At 52.7% G+C, this 16,474-nt stretch overlaps 1 protein-coding gene across 1 annotated transcript in view; it reads left to right on the top strand.

Annotated features, from left to right (window-relative positions):
- The first annotated feature begins 1,672 nt into the window (after positions 1-1,672).
- Positions 1,673-16,474, top strand: part of slc22a2 (solute carrier family 22 member 2) — a 95,254-nt gene continuing 80,452 nt past the window's right edge. Inside the window, exons 1-5 of the mRNA XM_072503643.1 lie at positions 1,673-2,127; positions 2,814-2,917; positions 3,004-3,158; positions 6,853-7,021; positions 7,109-7,223. Of these exons, the coding sequence (XP_072359744.1) occupies positions 1,717-2,127; positions 2,814-2,917; positions 3,004-3,158; positions 6,853-7,021; positions 7,109-7,223 (954 nt within the window). The 5' untranslated portion in view covers positions 1,673-1,716. The remainder of the gene's footprint in view (positions 2,128-2,813; positions 2,918-3,003; positions 3,159-6,852; positions 7,022-7,108; positions 7,224-16,474) is intronic.

The following is a 16,474-nucleotide window of genomic DNA, read 5'->3' on the forward strand; positions in this document are numbered from 1 at the left end:
TTGTGCTGCGCCTTCCTGCTGGCCGATCCTGGCGGTGGGGCCCAAGGCGCTCATGGCCTCCTGTGCCAGGCCCAGTTGATGTCTGTGGGTATCGGCCCCCTTCCCACTCCTGGGAAATATGCTGTCCCACCTCTCCTCCATGGCATCCAACAGTGTCTTGGCTCAGCATCAGCGAACCTCGGTGCGCTCTTCGGGGAGGCTTCTTCTTGGCTGGAATAAGAGTGTGTGGGGAGTGGGGTGCTTATATGCGGCTGCAATTTGTCAGGCTCTCGAGTGCCAATTCCGACCCCAGTGAACCACCTGTCAACATTAGTTGGAATTGTACTAGTTCCCCGTGGCACCAGTTTTAGCCGTTTAGGATGTCCTGAATCACTCCGGGACCAATGCCACTTTTGGGGCTGTAGAGCTCAAGCGATTCAGTGCTGGCAGAGGCACTTAGGCCGGGATTCTCCGACCCCGACGCCGGATCGCCGATTCTCCGGCTCCCGCGAGATCGCCACCGCTCCAGTCGGGGGCCGTTGAAAGAGCCCCACCCCCCCCCCCCCGGCGATTCTCCGGGCCCTGACTGGCCGAGTGGCTGCCGTGTTCGGCCGAGTCCCGCCGGTGTGAGTCACGTATGGTCCACGACCTGGAAGCTCTGTGTGCGGGGGGTGTTCTGATGGGGGGGCGGGAGGATCCGACCCCGGGGAGGGCCTCCACGGTAGCCTGGCCCGCGATCGGGGCTACTGATCGGTGGGCGGGTTGGTTCTGTGGGGTCCTATGTTCCTCCGCGCCGGGCCCATGTAGGGCTCTGCCATATTGCCCGGGGGCCGGCGCAGAGACGGGAACCCACACACATGAGCGGAATCACGCCGGCCGTAGCGCGCATGTGCGAACTCGCGCCGGCCGTGCCACGCCGGCTGGATCTGCGGAGACTACTCCGACGCCGACCTAGCCCCCTAGGAAGGGGAGCATACCTGATGATCGAGGACCGTTGACGCCGGAGTGGTTGGCGTCGCTTTTCACTCCGGCGTCAGAACTTGGCTGCGGGATTGGAGACTCCCGGCCTTAGTCTCTCGAACGGAGAATTCTGCCGAACATCTGTCATGATATTCATATAAACATATCATGGTGCAATCAACACACACGCAACATCACAGCCAATCACCAGTGAGAGCACACGCACTATAAAACAGGGAACACCACAGTTCCCGCGCTTTCCAGCAGGAGATAGCTCAGAGCACAGAGCTCACAGCGTGCCACTCAGACATACACCATGTGCTGAGTGCCTCTCTAAGGTAGTGCTAGGGCTGGGTCCACAGGTTAACGGGTAAAGTACGAACCACAGCCATGAGTTAACAGATGTTGTTATCAAGAGTAATAAAACAGAGTTGTACCATCTACAACCGTGTTGGTTCATTTGTATAGCGGAACACCCAACACGACAACATCTTTAAATCACTAAAGCGTAGGGATGTTTTAGTTGTGTATTAAAGTTGAAGTTTTGATAAATGGTTACCGGTGTTAGTTTGTAACCACACTGAATAATTCACTGTCACATTTCATTTGTTCACTCATTTACTAACCTGGCTAACTCCTCAGTTTACACAGATGATTGGCAGACCTATCTTCCACATTGCATTGCTGGAATTTATCTGATAATGCAAGTAGACAAGCAGGACGATCAATCAGTAGCAACTCACTCCTTCGACTTACCAGTTGAATAGATACATTGCAATGCCGACCTTTGATGATGTTTTAGAGGAAGTAGGAGGATTTGGGGTATACCAGAAGTTAATTTTGTTTCTCGTGTGCTTGTCCTCGGCGGCGTTCGCCTATCTGTATGTTGGATTTGTTTTTTTAGCAGTTACCCCTGACCATTGGTGTCAGAGTCCTGGGGTCTCTGAGCTGAGAGAGAATTGCAGCTGGTCTCTGGAACAGGAGAAGAATTACACACTGCCTCTGGGACGGTCCGGCAGCTCCTCATACAGTCAGTGTGAGAGATACGATGTAGACTGGAATTCCTCCTCAGGCAGCTGTGAAAATCCACTGCAGTTTGTCCAGAATGGTGCCCGGGATTTACCACTTACAACATGCCAGGATGGGTGGGTGTTTGAAAATGGCTCACCCTCCAGCATTGTGACTGAGGTACATTTTAATTCTGGTCAGAGATCAAATGCTGATTATGTTGGAAGGTTAGCAGTAGACAACAGAAGCATCTCAAATCTGAACAGTGGGAGAGAAATGCCACAGTTGATACAGTTATGACCAGGGGGCATAATCCCAGAGTTATGTGGCACCCATTTAAGATAGAGATGAAGAGGAATTATTCTCTCAGGAGGATAGTGAGCCTGTGGAATTCTTTACCGCAGGGAGCTGTCGAGGTTCAAGGATGAGATAGACAGATTTTTAATCAGTAAGAGAATCAAGGGTGATGGGGATAAAGCAGGAAAGTGGAGTTGAGAATTATCACATCAGATCAGTCATGATCACATTGAATGGTGGAGCAGACTCAATGGGCCGAATGGCCTACTTTGTTCTTACATCTTATGGTCTTGTGCTTACCTGTATCTCTAGGCCTTCAGCTCACAAGGTTCTAAACTCAGAATTCTCTTCCCAAGCCTTTTTACCTTTTCTCCTCACTCTCTCTTTATGATGGCTCAAAATCTATACCTCTACCATAGAAGTCACACATGCAGGAAGAACCAAATGGTCATCGTCTGTGTTAGATAATTCTATGATTCTATGAGTTGATGAATATAAGATGCAATAAGTAGTCTGTGTCTTCCTATATCTCTCAAACATGAAACCACTCATGAATACCATTTGCACAGTTTGAACTGGTGTGTGCTGATGCCTGGAAACTGGACCTGACTCAAGCTTGTCTAAACTTCGGGTTTACGCTTGGAACGATAATCATGGGCTACGCGGCGGACAGGTATGTATACTGTCATCCACGAATCAAAGGTTTTGAACGTATCAGCAATGTATTTTCTTGCTAATTAAAAATTCTTTCCTTTCTAGATTTGGTCGAAAATCGAGCTTCTTGTTTGCAACATTTGTGACTTCAGTACTGGGACTTGTTGTATCATTCCTTCCAAATTACAATTGGTTTCTGATTTTCCGAACTTTACAAGGCTTATTCAGCAAAGGGAGTTGGTTGTGCGCATATGTCTTTGGTAAGAATTATGCTCCTACCTCATGTTATAACATGTTTTAGGTGCTCAGTAGTAACACTAACTTTTGTTTATTTTTTTTTTAATATCTAGAATACCCAATTCATTTTTTCTAATTAAGGGGCAATTTAGCGTGGCCAATCCACCTACCCTGCACATCTTTGGGTTGTGGGGGCGAAGCCCATGCAAACACGGCAAGAATGTGCAAACTCCACACAGACAGTGACCCAGAGCTGGGAACGAAGCTGGGACCTCGGCGCCATGAGGCAGCAGTGTTAACCACTGCGCCACCATGCTGCCCAACACTAACTTTTATTACAATAACAGCCATCACCGTGCTATACTTTGTTCTAGTATATAATCTTCCAATAATAAGCAAATGCTCCTTGTGTTGTGGTACTTGTTGATACCAAGTGCTTCTATATGTTTCGATGTTAACTAATGATGCCAAGTCCTTTTTGGTGAGTTGCCACACTTATGTGACTATTTAATAAATTGTAACACCATTAGGATTTTTAGTTGCAGTTATGTCACACTGGGTTTAAAAAAAGTCAATTCAAATTAACTTAACTTTCTGGAAATGTAATGGCAATTGGGGACATGAAAGCTTTTCCTGCCGAGTCCAGAGACAAATGCCATCATCCAAGCATCAGAAGACAAGTGTGCCTTAGAGAGGGCTGTAGAGTGTCGGAAATGGATTCTTAGGTCAAACTCGTTCACTGGAACACTCTTATTTGGGTGGGTGTGTATCGGCACTTTTCAAGTCAGAAAAATATTTGAAATCTTTGCCCATGGGCAGAATAGACTTAACATTCAAAGGTCTGTGACATTCAGGTTCTAATGAATTGAATAACCATTAGCCCTCAATGTGATGTTTGGTTTGAGTTCCTCATCTGCAAATTTTGCTGTTTAATACCTTGTATAAAATTCAGAACAGACAATTGCACTTTCATTGTCTTATTCCAATTACCCAAAGCTGTAAATTCGCATCTCACTAAATCTCCCTCCTCTCTGTGGTAAGAACCAAACCATAAAGGTGGGTAGCAGTGGGCGGTGATGTGTTGGGTGTTCTGGATCACAAACCGGTCACCAACACTGGAAGTGGTGCAACTCTATTTTATTATAAGGTTAACTATATTAACATACTTCAAGTTTGGTGAAGATGTTGGCCCGAGCCATCTCGCAAGTGATCTCCTCGCGCTTGGGGATAGGGTAATGCTCCCTCATAATGTTGCGATTCAGATCCTTTGAGTCAAAGCTGATCCGGAGCTCGCCGGAAGGTTTCTTTATGCACACCATGGAACTGACCCAGTCGATTGGTTCCATCACTGTGGAGAGCACTCCTTGGCCCTGGAGGTCCTGCAGCTGCTGCTTGAGGCGGTCCTTGAGGGGTGCTGGGACTCTGCGAGGTGCATAAACCACAAGCGTGGCATCTTGATTGAGCAGGATTTTGTAAGTGTATGGAAGCGTGCCCATGCCTTCGAAAACGTTGCGGTGCTGGTCGATGATGGCGTTGAGTTGTGCCCTGAAGTCCGCATCCTAGAAGGCAGACGTGTCCTCTGGAGAGAGAGAGAGAGTGTACTCGTTGGACGAGTTTTAGGAGTTTGCACGCCTGTGCGCCTAGCAGAGTCCTTCGAGGAGCCCACGATCTCGAAGGGAAGGATGGCTTTTCGCGAGTTGTGCGTCACTTCGAGTTGGCATGAGCCGGTAGCAGGAATGACGTTGCCATTGTAGTCCACTAGTTGGCAGGTCGACGGAAGAATGGTTGGTTTAACCCCAAGGGTCTGAAAGTCTGACCACTCTAGGAGATTAGCGGAAGCACCAGTGTCCAGGCAGAATCGTATCTGGCATCGGTTGACCGTCAGGGTGGCACACCACTCGTTGTTTGGATCAATGCTGTGCACCGACAGCAGATGGTGGTTTTGATTCGGGGACAGCCTGTTCTTTGTTATAACAGCGACTCAAAAAGGTTCCCTCTGGTCCTCGGTGTCACTGATCTGCGGGGAGTCGGAATCAGACTCGGTGAACGTGGGTTGAATTGCCCGAACGTTCCTGCGAGGCTGGCTGAAGCGATGCAAATTGACAGGCTGAGCTGCTCGACAGCAGGCAGCATAGTGGCCAAGTCTGCCACATCGTAGGCATTGTCGCGATTTTGTAGGACATTGCCGCTTTAAATGGGCGGAGCCACAGTTGCCGCACGTCGTGACGTCAGTACGCTCATTGCGCCACCGCGCATGCGCGGTGCGGTCCTGCGTGGTGCGTGCCTGCGCATCACGTTCCTCCACGTCACCTCGTTTGGCGCGTACAAGCGCGGGAGGCCGCAAAAAGCGCGCAAAATGGCCGCCCTCATCCAGGCTGCAGCCTTGGAGGTATTCAATTGTTTGGACCTGTTCTGCCTCGTGGGAACCTTGCCACGCCGTTTCAGCCGCCTGTATGTGGGAGTACCGGGTGGTGCATTTTCATGCAGGACTCAGGTCTCAATGGCAGTCGCTAGGGTGAGTTGCTTAATTTTGAGGAGCTGCTGACGCAGGGGTCTGATAGAACACCAAATACGATCTGGTCGCGTATCATGGAGTCGGAGGAGGGCCTGTAGCCGCAGGGCTGCGCAAGGATGCGGAGGTGTGTTAAAAAGGATTGGAAAGGCTCGTCCTTACCCTCAAGCGCTGCTGGAACAGGTATCTTTCGAAGCTTTCATTGACCTCTATGCTGAAGTGTGTATCGAATTTGAGGAGAACCGTCTTGTACTTTGTCTTGTCCTCGTCGTCTGCGAATGTAAGGGAGTTGAAGATGTGGATGGCGTGTTGCCCGGCCGTGGAGAGGAGCAGAGCAAAATCTTCCAATTGACCCCGAGATTGCCAGCGATGCGGAGCGGCGGTGGCGGGTTGATGTTCTCCATACTTCAGGATGCCGGAATGCTGATTAATTGCAGGTGGGTCTCAGAAGTGCTAGTATGCAACCACTCCTTGTACCATGATGTGTTGGGTGTTCTGGATCACAAACAGGTCACTAACACTGGAAGTGGTGCAACTCTATTTTATTATAAGGTTAACTATATTAACATACTTGAACTGTGGGTAAATGTAATACCAGCTTTAACTGTTGACCCTTGCCTAGTCCTAACCAGGTGATGCACTCAGCACATGGTGAATGTCTGTGATGCAGGCTGTGAGCTCTGTGCTCCGAGCTGGCTGCTACTAGAATGAGCGGGAACTCTCCTGTCCCCTGTCTTTATAGTGCGTGTGCTCTCACTGGTGATTGGCTGCGGTGTTGTGTATGCTGATTGGTCCCACTGCATGTCCATCAGTGTGTGTGTGTGTGTCTGCACCATAATATACTGGTGTATATTATGACAGGCAGTACGGTAGCACTGGGTGGCGCGGTAGCACGGTGGTTGGTGCTATTGCTTAGCATGGCCGGGGTCCCGGGTTCGGTTCCTGGCTTGGATCACTGTCTGTGTGGAGTCTGTACGTTCTCCCCATGTCTGTGTGGATTTCCTCCGGGTGCTCCGGTTTCCTCCCACAAGTCCCAAAAGCTATGCTTGTTAGGTGAATTGGGCATTCTGAATTCTCCCTCTGTGTACCCGAACAGTGGCTGGAGTGTGACGACTAGGAGATTTTCACAGTAACCTCATTGCAGTGTTAATGCAAGCCTACTTGTGACAATAAAGATTATTATTATTATTACGTTTTTGTTTCAGTTACAGAACTTGTTGGACTAGAGTACAGAAAAACAGTGGGAATTTTATACCAAATGTGCTTCAGTACGGGGATGATGCTACTTTCGGCTGTTGCTTATTTTATACCGGACTGGAGAAATTTGCAACTGGTGACTACCATTCCAAGCTTCCTCTTCCTGACCTACTATTGGTAATGTCCAGAACGACTGGTGTTATTTGAGACAGTAGTCAAAGTACATCAGACATAGCAAAAAACTTGATTGTGCTCCATTTACAGGTTGATCCCAGAGTCTCCCAGGTGGATGCTATCTCAGAAGAAAAACACAGAAGCCATGAATGTTATACAGAAAATGGCAAAAATGAATGGGAAATTTTTTTCAAAAGATTTTGAGGTGATTAACATGAATATCTCACACAATTGGTCAAAAATATAGTAATATTTTCAAAGTTTTTGCATTAATTAGCTGGGCGTTTGACATGAGTGCTAACCTACCTCCACCAAGCAAATAGAAAATCCATTAGATGGAGAATGTCTGATGTGGATTCCACATATTTCTTTCTGTAGGGACACTCCATTTCTATCAGCTCAGAAAGCCTAGATGTGGGTTGGCAAGAGTCAAGCTGATGGATCCTCAATGGGGCATTGAGATATTGCTGGAGTTTAACCAGATAAAACGCTGCTACTTCCTGAAGAACTGATGGACTTTCCAGTCTATGTCCAGCCAGCCCCATCCATCCTGCATTGTACTACAATGTTTGGCTTGGAGCCAAATAGGAAATATCCCAGCCTCCAGGTTTTGTACTTAACTTGTAGTTGACTGTTTAATCAATTGTGTCCTGATGAACTGTGCACTTGCCTGGTTCAACATTTGGATCACAGGGCATGTCATAAAATGGTTTACGTGGTTTGAAACATCCTCCACCAAGCATAGCATTTTTTAGCTCCTCAACCTCAATAAAATCCATTGGACCCTTGGTCCCAAAAGGAGGATAGTCCTTCACTGATAATTAGACAATTGACAAAGGCAGTTTGAGCCTTTATCAAGTACACAGTAGGTAACAGAAGCTCCTCATAAGATAACCGGTGAGCATACGGGGTAATTTGATAAGGTGGATTCAAAATAAGCTTAGTTGTAGGCGACAGAGGGTGATGACAGAAGGCTGCTTTAGTGACTGGAAGTCAGTGGCGTACCACAGGGATCTGCACTGGGTCCCCTATTATTCATAATTAAAACAGCATAGAAGACTATATGGGGGGTAAGATTAGTAAGTTTGCGGATGACACAAAGATTGGCTGGGTGGTTAACAGTGAGGTTGAGTGTCTTGGGTTACAGGAAGATATAGAAGGATGGTCAAATGAGAAGAAATGTGGCAGATGGAAAGTGTGGGGTGATACACTTTGGGAGGAGTAATGTGACAAGAAAGTATTCAATGAATGGCATGACACTGGGAAGTTCAGAGGAACAAAGGGACCTTGGCGTCTTTGTCGATAGATCTCTGAAGGGTAAGTTAATAGGACGGCGAAAAGGCATATGGATACTTGCCTTGATCAATCGAGGCATAGATTACAAAAGCAGGGAGGTCATGTTGGAGTTGTACAGAACTTTGGTGAGGCCACAGCTGGAGCACTGCGTGCAGTTCTGGTCGCCACATTATAGGAAGGATGTGATTGCATTGGAGGTGGTGCAGAGGCGATTCAAAAGGATGTTGCCTGGGACGGAACATTTAAGTTGTGAAGAGAGGTTGGATAGGCTTGGGTTGATTTTGCTGGACCCGATCGAGGTGTGTAAGATTATGAGGGCCATGGACAGATGGATAGGGAGTAGTTGTTCCACTTAGTTGAAGGGTCAGTTACGAGGGCCACAAGTTCAAGGTGAGGGGCAGGAGGTTTAGGGGGGATTTGAGGAAAAATCTTTTTACCCAGAGGGTGGTGACGGTCTGGAATTAATTGTCTGGGAGGGTGGTAGAGGCGGGTTGCCTCACATCCTTTAAAAAGTACCTGGATTCCCCATCATGATTACCAAGGGCTTTTTCAAGAGAGTAGGTAGGAGTATTATGGGGTTTGTGTGGGCGAACAAAACCCCGAGGGTAAGGAGAGGGTTCCTGGAATGCAGTAGGGACCGAGGAGGGTTGGCGCTGCCAAACCTAGGGAGGCGAAAGAGGCCGGCATTCTGGCCTTTGCGTCCCTGGTAGCCCGGCGAAGGATCTTGCTAATGTGGAAGGAGGCGAAGCCCCCTAGCGTGGAGGCCTGGATAAACGACATGGCTGGGTTCATAAAGTTGGAGAAGATTAAGTTTGCCTTAAGGGGGTCTGTGCAGGGGTTCTACAGGCGGTGGCAACCATTCCTAGACTACCTCGCGGAGCGTTTGAGGAAGGTCGGTCAGCAGTAGCAGCAACCCTGGTTGGGGGGGGGGGGGGGGGGGGGTGGGGGGGGAAGGGGGGAATGAGAGATTGCTTGAGCGGACGGATGAGCGGGGGATAACATGGAGGGTCGGGGAAACTGGCACGATTGGGCGAGAGCCAGTGTATAAAGCTCTGTAAATATATCATCTTACCATGTATATATCTTGCTCAGGGCAATTTTGTGTTACTTTGTTACGGGGGGGGGGGGGGTTTATTGTTTGTAAGGGGGAAAAATTGTTTTGTTAAAAAACTTTTAAAAATATATTTTTAAAAAAGTACCTGGATGAGCACTTGGCACGGCATACCATTCAAGGCTATGGGACAAGTGCTGGCAAATGGGATTAGGTAGGCAGGTCAGATGTTTTTCATACGTCGGTGCAGACTCCACGGGCCGAAGGGCCTCTTCTGTGCTGTATTTTTTGTGATTCTGTGATTTTGTTTACAGTGTTGGCTCCCCTGTTCTTACTTCTACACAAAGAAACCAAATGGAAGTGGGAGTTTGCACAGAAGAATATGAAAGCGCTTGTACAATAGGCTAATCGACTGGTCCATTTTGATCCAGGGAATTTACTTTTATCCTATGGTGTGTAGGCAGTACTTTCTCATTTAATGGAGGACGGGTCCGAAAACCCAGCGGTTTTGCATCTAGGATGCTGACAAAGGCTGAAAATGGATATTCACAGTTAGGCAAAGAGGGTTTAACCGTCATTTTTTAGACCATAAGACATAGGAGCAGAATTAGGTCACTCGGCCCATCGAGTCTGCTCCGCCTTTCAATAATGGCTGATATTTCTCTCGTCCCCATTGTCCTGCCTTCTCTCCATAACCTCTGATCCCCTTATTAATCGAGAACTTACCTATCTCTGTCTTAAAGACACTCAGTGGTTTGGCTTCCACAGCCTTCTGCGACAAAGGGTTCCACAGATTCACCATCCATCCTGGCTGAAGAAATTCATCCTCATCTCTGCTTTAAAAGATCGTCCCTTCAGTCTGAGGCTGTGCCCTCGGGTTCTAGTTTCTCCTACTAGTGGATACATCCTCTCCACATCCACTCTATCTAGACCTCTCAGTATTCTGTAAGTTTCAATAATGGTGAAAAGATTCTATCAGTACCTCCATAGTTATTCATTCACCATCTACACCGACCCACAAGTCATTGATGAGTCTTTTCAGTGAGTTGAAATGTATTCCTCCCATGGGCTTCAGCAAAACGCAACGCTCGGCATTTACATTGTCAGCTTATCAGTACAATATTATGTACAGAGCAGGGGAAGACAACGCCAATGCGGATGCATTGAGTTGTCTCCCTTTACCGGATTTGCCATCCAAGACAATTTTGTTACTCAAAAGACAGGCACATTCTCCAGTAAGCGCAAAGCAGATTAAGCAGTGAACGGACTGATATTCTTTTCTGTCACAAGTTAAAAGATTTCTGTACATGGCAGACTATCATAGAAGATGATGAGTTAATGGGGGCAGCACGGTAGCATAGTGGTTAGCAGAGTTGCTTCACAGCTCCAAGGTCCCAGGTTCGATTCCTTGTTTCAGTCACTGTCTGTGCGGAGTCTGTACCTTCTCCCGTGTTTGCGTGGGTTTCCTCCGGGTGCCGTTTCCGCTCACAGTCCAAAGATGTGTGGGTTAGGTAGGTTGGCCATGATAAATTGCCCTTAGTGTCCAAAAAGGTTAAGTGGGGTTACTGGGTTACAGGGATAGGATGGAGATGTGACCTTGGGTAGGGTGCTCTTTCCAAGGGCCGGTGCGGACCCGATGGGCCAAATGGCCTCCTTCAGCACTGTAAATTCTATGATTCTATGAAAATCTCATGTGAAATGGAGGAATGAGTTAACTGTGCAGATTGGCTGCATTCTCTGGGGGTCAAGAGTGGTTGTTCTGCCCCCTGGTCATTTGAAAGTCAAAGATGAAATTCATGAGGCTCATTCAGGTGTTTCTAGAATGAAATGTCCATCCAGATCGTATGTTTGGTGGCCTAATGTGGATCAGGACTTGGAGAACAAGGTGAAATCCCGTTCATGTCAGCTAAACCAGAAGATGGAGTCACCAGCACCACTTCGTCCTTGGGAGTGGCCTGATAGGCAGTGGTCCAGACTGTACGTGGACTTTGCGAGATCTGTCATGAACCACATGATTTGGTTGTTGTTAATACACAATCTAAATAGTTGGAAGAATATATCGTGAGATTCTGTGATAATTGAGAAGCTACATCAAATTTTCGCAACGCATGGTGTACCAGATTCATGTGTTTTGGACAATGGCACTACATTTACAGTAAATTGTTTCAAGAATGTTTTCAAGGAGTAGTATACACCATGGGCGAAATTCTCCGTTATTGGCGGAAAGTCCGCCGATCGGCGCAAAAAAACGGCGCAAATCCCACTTGCGTCACGTCATAAAAATGGGACGATAGTCTCCCGGCCCGAAATGGGTTAGCAGCGACGTAACGGGATCCGCGCTTGCGCAGTGGTTCACGCTGCACGGCATGACGGCTCATAAGGCCGCGCAGCTCCCCCCCACCCGACCGGAACACCCGAACGCAACACCCGACTGGATGGCTGGCCGTCGCTCAGCCCCGAGGTTTGAGTCACGCGATGTGGAGGCGCTCCTGGACGCGGTGGAGCAGAGGAGGGACGCCCTGTATCCCGGGCACCGGCCGCAGAGTTGCCCCACGCCACAGCCGGCGTCTGTGGAGGGAAGTGGCAGAGGCCGTCACCGCTGTGGCCCCTGACACCACGGACAGGCACCAGTGCCACAAGAAGGTGAACGACCTCGTCAGCGCAGGCAGGGTGAGCCTCCCCCATATCCCCCCCCTCCCCATACCCCCCCCTCCGCCATATCCCCCCTCCCCATATCCCCCCTCCCCATATCCCCCTCCCCCATATCCCCCCCTCCCCCATATCCCCCCTCCCCCATATCCCCCCCTCCCCCATGTCCCCCATATCCCCCATATCCCCAAGTGAATCCAGCCCTAACCTTAACCTCTGCAATGCACACGCAACCGATGGCGTGCATTCATATACCTGCCTAACACTGTTGCCTTTTACCCCTGCCACCACCCCGCCCCCCCCCCCCCCCCCCCCCCCCCCCACAGGAGAAGCGCGCACACAACAATAGGGAGCATGTGAGGACTGGAGGAGGCCCGCTGATGAGAGGCCACTGACCGGACACGAGGAAAGGGCCCTGGAACTGGCTGGCGGACCTGAGGACCGGGAGGTTGCTGATGCAGAGGTCGGGGGCCCACCAGCAAGTGAGCCACCGACAGCCCGTCCCCATATCCCCCCTCCCCTATATCCCCCTCCCCCGTATCACCTGATCACTGCCTGATGTCTAACCATGCATGCTTCATTGTGTATCGCAGGACCAAACGTCCAGGCACCCATCCCCGCAGAAGCACACCGCCCGCAGGATGCCCCTCGGAGACCACAGGAGACGGAGAGACCGGACCCTCCAGCATGCAACGCCCGCAGGATGCCCCTCGCACGCCACGGGAGACGGATTGACCCGGACCCTCCAGCATGCGACGCCCGCAGGATGCCCCTCGGAGACCACGGGAGACGGAGAGACCCCGGACCCTCCAGCATGCGACGCCCCGCAGGATGCCCCCCTCGCACACCACGGGAGACGGAGAGACCTGGAGCAACAGGGAGACGACACCCCCCGTCACGTGCGGGAGCGACCACCCAGCGATGAGGGGGGCAGCCACAGGCCCCGTCACATCCGAGCCAGGACACCACTACCCAGGACACCACTACCCAGGACACCACTGCCCAGGACACCCCCTACCCAGGACACCCCTACCCGGGACACCACTACCCCAGGACACCCCTACCCGGGACAGCACTACCCAGGACACCCCTACCCAGGACAGCACTACCCAGGACACCCCTACCCGGGAAGACGAAATACCGGACAGTGAGTCAGAGTGGATGGGTGGAGACGAACCCCCACCCCAAAGTGCCCATGGAGTCAGAGTGGGACGAAGAGCACGACACAACGCCACTGCTGTCACCAACACCCTCCACCATCGCAGAAACACTCACCACGGTTGGGCACTTTAGTGATGAGGCGTCTGGTACACTCACTGGTGCGCACAACACAGCCGTCCCGGTACAGCAGGTGGACGTAGGAGCAGCAGAGGGACCGGGCGGTCGGAGGGCAGCCCAGGGCAAGCGAACATCTGCCGCCTAGATGGATCCCAGGTTCCTGCAGTTACCCCACCCACACATAGATCCGATGCAACCACCGACCCGGAGACGAGCGAAGAGGGGGACGGGCGGCTTGCGGCGGCTGCGGTCGCAGGTGGAGGAGTCCACCCGCGTCCAGGAGCTGGGAGTGGTCCCGGTCATTGCGTGCCACCCAGGCTGACACCGCACGGGTGGCGTCCGCGGTGGAGGCAATGGTTGCGGCGGTGTCAGACATGGGGAACGGTTTGCGAGGCCTGGGGCCTTCCGTGCAGGCGGCGTCTGTGGCCCAGGAAATGGCTGCCCTCTCACAGGAGGCCATGAGCCAGTGCCAGCGCCAGATGGCAGAGGCGCTCAACGCCATAGCCCAGTCTCTGCAGGCCATGGCCCAGTCTCAGCAGGCCATGGCCCAGTCTCTGCAGGCCATGGCCCAGTCTCAGCAGGCCATCGCTGAGGGCATCAGCGCCAGTGGCCATGTGCGAGCCGGCGTCGCACTGTCACAGACAGGGTTGGCCAACACCCTGGGCTCCATGGCTGCAAACCTGCAGACCCCCTGTCGATACCAGCATGGGCCTCCAGGACTGGGAGCGCCAGATGTCGGGGGGGGGCGTCGGATGGCCAGTCCGTTCGCATCCCCCACCCATGTAGAGGCCTGGGGCCATCGGGCACCCCGAGGGAGGAGGAGGTGGTGTGGTCCGTCCTGGCTCCCCCTGTAGGGGAGGTCCCGGTACACGCGACACACCTCGGACTCCCCCCCTTCCGTCCCAGGTGCATCGGGTGGGCAACGGGCAGGACAGGCTGGCAGCTCGCCATCCCAGTCGCCCGGGCCGCAGCCTGGCCCATCTAGGCCAGGACGCCCCAGGAAACGGCCGCCAAAGGGATCCAGTGTCAGAGGGCAGGAATCACAGGAGTCCACCTCCAGTTCTGCTGTACCGTCTGGGGAACCACGTAGATGTAGTCAAAGGGCCCGTAAGGCCAAACAATTAGACACTGAGTATGTTGGCACGGGTGCAGGGCACAGATGAGTTTTAGGGGCTAGGGCACGTGCATGAACTCCTTTGGTTATTTAAAGTCAATGTTACACCTACCGAAGCTGCCTTTGTGCTCTGTCCAAAGTGTGCGGGCGTGTCATGTACGTTGAGCGCAAGTGTGTGTGTGAGGGGTGGTCTTACCTCAGCCCCAGGTGAGTCTGCCCCCTTCCCCCTGGGCCGCCATCAACATCCCCCGGGCAGAGGACGGGACCGTGCGCTGCAGTGTCTCAGCCGCATGCAGGGATGGTCCGGGTGGATGGTGGTACTGTGGCCATGGGTCAGACATAGTCCAACGATGTAGAGCCAGGAGCTCATCGGAGGCGGGTTGTCATCATCCTCCATGGCCTGCGATAGACACGCGTCCACCCGCAACTGTGTGAGCCCGGCCCGTTGTGCCGCCGGTGGATCGGCAATGGGGGGGGGGGGGGGGTGGTGTGCATGCGGGTGGGGTGGGTGGGGTTGGGGAGGGGGGGTGAGGGGTGCTGGGTGGGTGGATGGGTGGGGGGTGTGGGTGGTCGGCTGTTGCCATGGTGTGCGGTCTGTGGCCATACTACCCGATTTCCCACGCCCATCTAGTCAGTGGAAGCGGGCGGCTATCAGTCTGTCCCGTGCCCGCTGGGCCAGCCGGTAACGGTGGACAGCCACCCGCCTGTGTCTACCCCGTCTGCCCTGACCATTGCCCCCATCCCCCTCATCTGGGGAGGACTGGGCCTCTTCCTGCTGCTCCTCCACTCCGCCCTCCTCTGCGTGCGGCACATCGCCCCTCTGCTGGGCTATGTTGTGCAGGACGCAGCACACCACAATGATGCGGCCGACCCTATCTGACCGATACTGGAGGGCGCCCCCAGAGAGGTCCTGGCACCTGAAACGCATCTTCAGCACGCCAAAGCACCTCTCGATCACTCCCCTTGTCGCTACATGGGCATCATTGTAGCGGTTCTCTGCCTCATTGCGTGGCCTCCGTATAGGCGTCATCAGCCACGATCGCAATGGGTAGCCCCTGTCGCCCAGCAACCAGCCCCTCAGCCGGGGATGGCGTCCCTCGTACATGCCGGGGATGGATGACCGCGACAACACGAATGAGTCGTGTACACTGCCTGGGTGACGGGCGCAGACGTGCAGGATCATCATGCGGTGGTCGCAGACCACCTGTACGTTCATCGAATAGGTCCCCTTCCTATTAGTGAACACGGCCCTGTTATCTGCAGGTGGCCGCACGGCGACGTGCATCCCATCGATCGCGCCCTGGACCATGGGGAACCCGGCCACGGCAGAGAAGCCCACGGCCCGGGCATCGTGGCTGGCCCGGTCCACGGGGAAGCGGATGTAGCGGTGCGCCATGGCATAAAGGGCATCTGTCACTGCCCGGATGCACTGGTGCACCGATGTCTGCGATATGCCGGACAGGTCCCGACTCGGTACCTGGAATGACCCCGTTGCATAAAAGTTCAGGGCCACCGTAACCTTGACGGACACGGGGAGAGGGTGACCCCCGCCAGTGCCACGCGGTGACAGGTGTGCCAGCAGGTGGCAGATGTGTGCCACGGTTTCCCGGCTCATCCGGAGTCTCCTCCTGCATTCCCGGTCCGTAAGGTCCTGGTATGACTGCCGGGGCCGGTACACACGGGGCGCCCTCGGGTGCCTCCGTTGCCGTGGGGCCGCGACGTCCTCCTCCCCCTCCTCGTCCTGTCGGTCAGGTGTCCCTCCAGCTTGGGCGGCTGCCGCCTGCCCCTCTGCGGCAGCCTGCGCCGCCTCTCTGGCACGCTCCTCCTCCTCCTCCTCCTCATCCAGGGCAACATAAGACATGAGCGGCTGCCACCACAGCGGCCAACATCGCTGGATGGTCTGAAAACATGACGGCCTGGTGGGGGGGAGTGGAACGACGACATGTCATCATTGCCCATATCCCCTCCTCCCCCCAGCCAGGTGGCATGGACCGCATGGGTCCAACTGTTGGAGGCTGGCACCTGGCCAGGTGGACCAACTCATTTGCCCTCCCATCACCCTCCTCGG

The sequence above is a fragment of the Scyliorhinus torazame genome, chromosome 1, assembly GCF_047496885.1.
Source record: "Scyliorhinus torazame isolate Kashiwa2021f chromosome 1, sScyTor2.1, whole genome shotgun sequence".
In the NCBI taxonomy this organism is placed as follows: domain Eukaryota; kingdom Metazoa; phylum Chordata; class Chondrichthyes; order Carcharhiniformes; family Scyliorhinidae; genus Scyliorhinus; species Scyliorhinus torazame.